Genomic DNA, 6,817 nt, shown 5'->3' with positions numbered 1-6,817 from the left:
CCAAGGACACCCTTGCAGCTTCTGGCCCAAAAGTGTAAACAGCGGCGAAGGGAAGAAAGCAATCTGGGAGGAGGGAACTTCATAAGCTGAAGCTGTAATTGGACAATTAACCCCAAGAATGGCAATGGACCTAAACTTCAAAAGTGTGAAAACCTGTGATGGGTCATCCATCTTGCGTCCATCTTGGCTAGAGCCACGGCCAGGCTCTTGTGCTGGCCAAGGTGTATCCTTTGAAGGCCTTTGAATAAACACCGACTTGATTCCTTGAACACTGTCCAGCCCCTGTTGCAGGCAGCCTCTCCGAGGCACCACCTTCCCAGTGGAAAACATTGCACTATACCAAGGGACACTGCAAGGCCCTTGAAGAGAGCAAACCCTGCTCAGCAGAAAGCAAAGCACCCCCTATGTTTGATCCACAGCATTCCCACGCAAACGCAACACGTGCCAGCTCTTGGGAAGAAAGAAACCTTCTGGCAGAGAAAACCAGAGCAGTGGGGGCACCACGAGCGCTCCTTAGCAAAGCCTGATGTATTTAGAGCAGAGGCACTGCAGAGGTCAGTGAGCCGCTAGCAAAATTCTCTCCCTGCCCTCGACAGCCAGCTCAGGAGAGCTCCCCAGAGACAGAGAAACTTCAACTCCCTTTGTCTCTGGAGGATCTGCTCAGGCACAGAGTGCTGGGGTGTTTCCAGTTGGGAACGCTGCAGCGTCCTGGGAGCCCTGGGCTCGGCACTGCTGGCAGCAGCGCTCCTCCTGATATGCCACTTGCTGCAGGGAACGATTCATTGCCAACGGGCTTGTCGCATTTTGGGGCTATGCGAGTGGCGTGAGGAATGCAACAATAAGTTCCTTCATGTAATAGAGAAGGAAAAAGCCCTTTATTGAAAGAAGCACTACACTTTATATACAATGGTTCATGAAGCGAAAATAGACATGATCTGATTGGTCTGAGGAAGGCAACACCTCTTGAAAACGTGCTTTTACGAAAAACATCACGTCTCCAGCAGGTGTTTAATCACTGTTATCCTTTCTTGTCCTTGAGAATCCTGAGAACAGGCTGCTTTATGCATTCCCAGCAGTATCCTAAACGACACGGGCTGAGCTCCCAGTCTTATTTCCAGGCTCCTTGCTTCCAGGCTTTCTCTGGCCACGTGCATCTTCAGCCATGAGCCGGTTCCGCTGATCCCTGAGGCGGGGCGGGGCTGTGACGGCACAAAGGGGGCTGAACGCTGGAATGAGCCGGGGCTGTGATGTCCTGGCCGCAGCACTGTGACATCACCGCGCTGCCGCTATAAAAGCCCGGCCAGCAGCCGCAGCTGCCAGTGCAGTCGCGATGGGACGTGCCGGAGCCATGAGTGACGGTGTCGTCCCAATGATTGCGCTTGTCCTGCTGCTGGCCACCGTGGCTGTGTGCTGGGCCCTTGGCCGCTGGCAACCACGGAGGCAGCAGACAACAACAAAGCGCAGGAAGCGCCCCATGGTCTGGCCCAGAGGCTCCCGGAGGAAGGACAGGAGCCCCGGTGGCTCCCAGGTCCTCCAGGCCTCGGGCCGCCCCTCGCAAGCGGCCACGTGCTCCCGCGAGCCCCCTGGGCAGCCCCTGCAGCTGCGGCCCCTTGGTGGCCGTGGCCCAGGAGCTGCAGGATCTGATGCTGCTGCTCAGGGATGGCAATGGGGCACGTGCGCCGCTCTACTCAGGGATGTGGCAGGCCTTGTGGAGGGAACTGGAGGAGCTGGTGAAGCGAGGCCACCTGGGCCGCTGTGGCTCATCCGGCTCCCCAGCAGGCCCCCATCCCTGTGAGAGGCCTCTCGCCTCTGCTGCGAGAGCCTCAGCCCTTGCAAGGATGGCACAGCAGCGGAGACCCGCCATCCATGCAGGGGCCTCAGGCTGTCAGAGACCCTCCATCCCGCCACCAGCCTCTGCTCTCTCTGACAGCCGCCATCCCCTGCAGAGGCTCGGGGAGACCTGTCAGCCTGCGGAAGGGGCAGAGCCCGGGGACAGGTCTCCCAGCTCCCTTGGACTCACGGGCGCAGCCCTGACCATTGATGTGGCCAGGGAAGGCCCAGAAGTCCAAATGGGAGCCCAGCCCGAGCCAGGGGAGCCTTGTGAGGAGCAGCTGGTGGAGCAGCAAGCGTCCTGGAGCCGGCCGTTGCCGGCCCACAGCTGCCAGGATGCTGTGCCGGGTGTTGCAGCTGGCAACAGCCGCAGCCTGGAGGTGGAGATGACCCTCGAGACACCAAGGGGTCTCCTCCATCTGCAGGAAGCTGCCCCAAGAGAGCCCTCGACCACCACAAAGGGCTCTCTAATAGCAGGTGAGATCTGCCCAGGAGCTGTCTTAGGCTTTCCCGGGGCTCTTGAGGGGCATCCCCAGACCAGGCCAGGGCCCCTGAGAGCAGCCTGGTCTCTGGCTGCTTCAAAGGCCCCTGTCTGCTTTACAGCTGCTCCTGGGATCCCCCTGGGCGAAGCCTCGGGCTGTAGCCCCGGCCGTCCTCAGCAGCAGAGGGCAGACCACGAGGCCGGGGACAGCGACGGTGCCGTCCTGCTCCGCTGCTCAGCGGCTCCTGCAGCCATCTCTGGGCCCTGCCCTGCCCCAGCTGTGCCGCTGGCCAGCTCGAACACTAACAGGCAGCGGCCACTGCCCGGCGCGCAGCAGGAAGCAGGTGAGAGCAAGGCGGCCCGCGGCGGCTCGGCCTGCCTGACTGGCGGGCACTTGGGAGGGGGGCCCTGGACGCAAGGCTGATGGCTGGCTCTTGGCCGCAGGGCAAAAGAAGCAGCTGCAGGAGCTGTACCAGCTGGGCCCGCAGCTGGGCAGCGGCGGCTTCGGCACCGTTTTCTCGGGCACGCGCCTCTCCGATGGGAGCCCGGTGAGTGGCCGCAATGGCCGGGCGTGGCAGGAGGGGCAGGGGCGGGGAGGGGCCGGGCTTGAGCTCAACCCCCCTCTCTCCATGGCTTGCAGGTGGCCATCAAACGCGTGGCCCGGGAGAGCGTCCTGCAGTGGGACGAGCTGGTGCGTGAGCGGGGCCAGCGGGACAGAGAGGGCCGGGGCGGGCAGGGATAAGGCCGGGGCCTGGGCAGTGGCAGGCGGGGGATGGCGGGGGGAGCGGGCGTGGGCTCAGCGTTCCAGCCGGGGCATGGCGGGCCTGGCGGTGCCAGAGACCGGTGGTGGGGCCGGGCAGGGGGCACCTCCCAAGCACGAAGCCCAAGCAGCTAGGAGGCTGCCCGGGGTCGGGCACTGGGTCATGCCAGGCAGGGAGGGGGCAGCGCAGCCACAGGGCAGCATCAGGCCTGCTGGAGGCATTGTCTTCTCCTCACAGCCCGACGGCACCCGTGTGCCCATGGAGGTCGTGCTGATGGAGAAGGTGGGCTCTGGTTGCCACTACGTCATCCAGCTCCTCGACTGGTTTGAGCTGCCTGACAGCTTCCTGCTGGTCATGGAGCGTCCGGAGGCATCGCGGGATCTCCTGCAGCTCCTGCTGGAGCACGAGGTCCTGAGCGAGGAGATGGCGCGCTGGCTTTTCCGCCAGGTGCTGGAGGCCGTGCGGCACTGCACCGCCTGCGGCGTCCTGCACCGCGACATCAAGCCCCAAAATCTCCTCGTGAACCCGGAGAGTGGCGACCTGAAGCTCATCGACTTCGGTTGTGGCACCTTCCTCCAGGAGCGGCCCTACACACAATTTGCCGGTGAGCCCAGAGCCCGGGCCCTGCTCCCAGTGCCAGGCACTGCACGGCCCCATTCCCTCCTGCGCTGCGGGGCGCGGCCTTCAGCCGGCTGCCGTGCATTTGGCACAGGGCAGATGCCGTGCCCAGAGCCGGCTTTGGCCAGTTGTCTGGGGGAGGTGGGGGTGGCCTGCGGGGGAAGTCGAGGCTGCCGGCTTGGCCCCTTCCTCAGCCAGGAGGCTGGCGCCAGGCTCTGCAAGGCAGCGGCTGCGCCTGGACAGCACCGCCTGTCTCCCCTAGGAACACACGTGTACAGCCCACCCGAGTGGATCGCCTGTGGCTGCTACTACGGCCATTCGGCAACCATCTGGTCCCTGGGCGTGCTGCTGTACGTCATGGTCTGCGGGAACCTCCCATTCTGCAAGGACCATGACATCGTGTCGGGGCAGCTCTTCTTTGGGCACCAGGTCTCTCCAGGTTGGTATCCAGCCTCAAGAAGGCAGGCTTTGGCAGGTGACGGCAGCGTGCAGCCTAGTTTCGCTCAGTGCGGCACGCGTGGCTGAAGGAGGCGGCCGTGTCTCGCTGTCCCGCTCTCCCAGGGACAGACTGGGTCGGGTCCCACGGGCTCCGGGGGCTGCTGGGCAGGAGCCTTCTGCCACTGACCGGTGCTTTCTGCCTTCTCTCCCCAGCGTGTGAAGATCTGATCCGCTGGTGTTTGGCCAAGCACCCCGCGGACAGGCCGGAGCTGGAGGACATCTTGTGCCACCCTTGGGTGCGGGGCGGGCGTTTCTGATGCCTTGCCCGAACCTCTGCAGCACCCAGTTAACCACGTCCCACGCAGGATCCAAAAAATAAAACATGCACAAACCCATTCTGGGACTGTCAAAGTCTGGTCCTTGTCAGCAGCTTCAGCTAAAGAAACCTCTTGGATAATCCCAGGGCTGCCCTCAGCCTTCTTCAAGCTTCCCACGCCTTTCCTTCAGCATGGTAACTTTGTGTCTTCCAGCACAGGCCGGAGGGGTAGCAGGGCCTTGAACAAGCCAAGAAATGCAACAGTGAAACAACCGCTGTCCTTTCAAGCTGATGTGCCCACACCCTGTCTCCTGAAGTGAAAGGAGAGAGGCCTCTGGCTGCATTCCCAGGGCCAGCAGTTGCCAGGGGCAGAGGCTCTGCTAGCAAAGCTGGGAGGAGAACCAGAAGCACCAAAAGGTCACTTCATGTAGAGCCCTGAGGACCTCTTTTCTTTCTTTCTTTCTTTCTTTCTTTCTTTCTTTCTTTCTTTCTTTCTTTCTTTCTTTCTTTCTTTCTTTCTTTCTTTCTTTCTTTCTTTCTTTCTTTCTTTCTTTCTTCTTTCTTTCTTTCTTCTTTCTTTCTTCCTTTCTTCCTTTCTTCCTTTCTTCCTTTCTTCCTTTCTTCCTTTCTTCCTTTCTTTCTTTCTTTTTCCTTCCTTGCTGCCTTCCTTCCCTCCTTCCTTCCTGCCTTCCTTCCCTCCTTCCTTCTTTCTTTCCTTTATACTTTCTTTCTTTTGCCTTTGTTACCAAATATTTCAGAAACTTCTAAAATCCATCTCTGCTATGCTACTGGTCGTGGGACCCTCCTGGTTGAATCCTGTGCCTGTAGACCTGGCCGTCCTTGGCAGTAGAGGGCAGCCCACAATGCCATTGAATGCATTAACAATTTTTTCATACTATGGAAATAACTTATCATTCCCAAGCAGTCTAATGTAAACCTAACTAGAAATAAAAAAAAAAAAAAAAAAAAGAAAAAATTTTTGAGAATGAATTCCCTTTTTAAAATAAGTATTTTCAAGTATTTTCTTTCATACATAAACCGAATCTGCCTATATGCTTGATAGGTGTTATCATAAAACTGATAATTCTGCTCATTGCTGAATTGTACAAGCATCTAATGAAATGATCACAAGAAGATCTGTGTTTAGTACGAATATTTCCAATTATTCCTCTACTTGATAAGTCAAATGAGTAGAAGTAGATGTGTTTCATCCTTGAAATTTACAGCTACAAAAGCAGAATTCGTCTTTCCCCCATACGTGAAAACTAAAAACCATTACTTCTCTGAGCTTTGATTAGTGATGCTCTTACAAAACAAATACTTAATTATAACATCCTGAATATTATTCACACCAAGAGTAATGGGTTTTCTAAGATAATGCATATTACACATTAGTGTGAGGCATTAACATTAAGGAAGTGGAATGAATTCTAAGGGGAATTCTTGCTCAGTAAAGTTCCAGTTTATCCTTTCTGGATTCTTCTGTTTGACCCTGCCCTTCTGACTTTGTGAAGATTTTGCTCAAGCTGGACAGGAAAAACAAGAATATTTCTTCACTGTTTGTACACACTGGACTCATCTCTGTGTTGCAACTTTATAGCCTTTCTGAAGCTGTAGAATCACACACCACTAAGGCTTTAAAAGGCCTCCAAGTGCATCAAATCCAACCTTCAACCAAATACCACCACACCCACTAAACCATATCATGAAGTGTCACATGAGCTTTTTTTTTTAAACAATTCTAGGGATGGTTCAAACCTCCACTGTGGGGTTAGAACCTTTGGTGCCCTTGACGCACCCTTCCTGTCAGGTTATCTCCAAATGATTAAAGCAGCTAATAGTTGCGAAAAGGCTGTTTATTTCAAAAGCACATCAGTCTTAAAAGCAAAGTCACAGTTAAAGACATTTAGCTAAGTAAGAGCAAAAGCAAAATAGAAAAGCAATGGCATAAAGCAATGGCTTAAAGCAATGGCATAAAGCAAAAGCAAAGAGCAATAGCAGAAAAGTAATGGCATACAGCAATGGCAAAGCGATGGCAAAAAGCCCTAACTCTCCCTAAGACAGAATCTTATACAGGAATTTTCTAAAAAGCTAACACATAAACTTAGACCACTACTTCTTAACCTATCAGAATTCTAATTTCTTAACATGTTAGAATATGTATAAACTATGTATATGATCTGTCTTGTTCTATCTGAAAAATGCAAGCAATATTCTTACTGGAGCCCTATTTTGTCTAAGCATGGTCTCCTAATGAACTTTTAGAGCCTCTACTGAAAACATCAGTATGTTTTTTAACCTTTACTAGAACTTGCTCTTTTACACCTTTTACTTACTAAACGTGCTGCAGCTTTCACTGAAACTTACTTACTT

At 55.0% G+C, this 6,817-nt stretch overlaps 1 protein-coding gene across 1 annotated transcript; it reads left to right on the top strand.

The window, feature by feature from the left end:
* Window positions 1-2,940: 2,940 nt before the first annotated feature.
* Window positions 2,941-4,467, top strand: LOC116997814 (serine/threonine-protein kinase pim-1-like). Its single transcript, XM_033062926.2, has 3 exons — window positions 2,941-3,676; window positions 3,953-4,129; window positions 4,342-4,467. The coding sequence occupies exons 1-3, from the start codon at window positions 2,941-2,943 to the stop codon at window positions 4,443-4,445; spliced, it is 1,017 nt and encodes a 338-aa protein (XP_032918817.1). The 3' UTR covers window positions 4,446-4,467.
* The last annotated feature ends 2,350 nt before the right edge of the window (window positions 4,468-6,817 follow it).

This window comes from Catharus ustulatus, chromosome 6 (assembly GCF_009819885.2).
Source record: "Catharus ustulatus isolate bCatUst1 chromosome 6, bCatUst1.pri.v2, whole genome shotgun sequence".
In the NCBI taxonomy this organism is placed as follows: domain Eukaryota; kingdom Metazoa; phylum Chordata; class Aves; order Passeriformes; family Turdidae; genus Catharus; species Catharus ustulatus.
This window is presented reverse-complemented; position numbering and strand designations above follow the sequence as displayed.

What these genes read in the sequence shown, in the direction of transcription:
- LOC116997814 (XM_033062926.2), top strand. Translation starts at nt 2,941, where the DNA reads ATGGCTTGCAGGTGGCCATCAAACGCGTGGCCCGGGAGAGCGTCCTGC. An exon ending in GCCCTACACACAATTTGCCG is followed by an intron (nt 3,677 to 3,952) that starts GTGAGCCCAGAG and finishes TGTCTCCCCTAG; the next exon opens with GAACACACGTGTACAGCCCA. An exon ending in TGGGCACCAGGTCTCTCCAG is followed by an intron (nt 4,130 to 4,341) that starts GTTGGTATCCAG and finishes TTCTCTCCCCAG; the next exon opens with CGTGTGAAGATCTGATCCGC.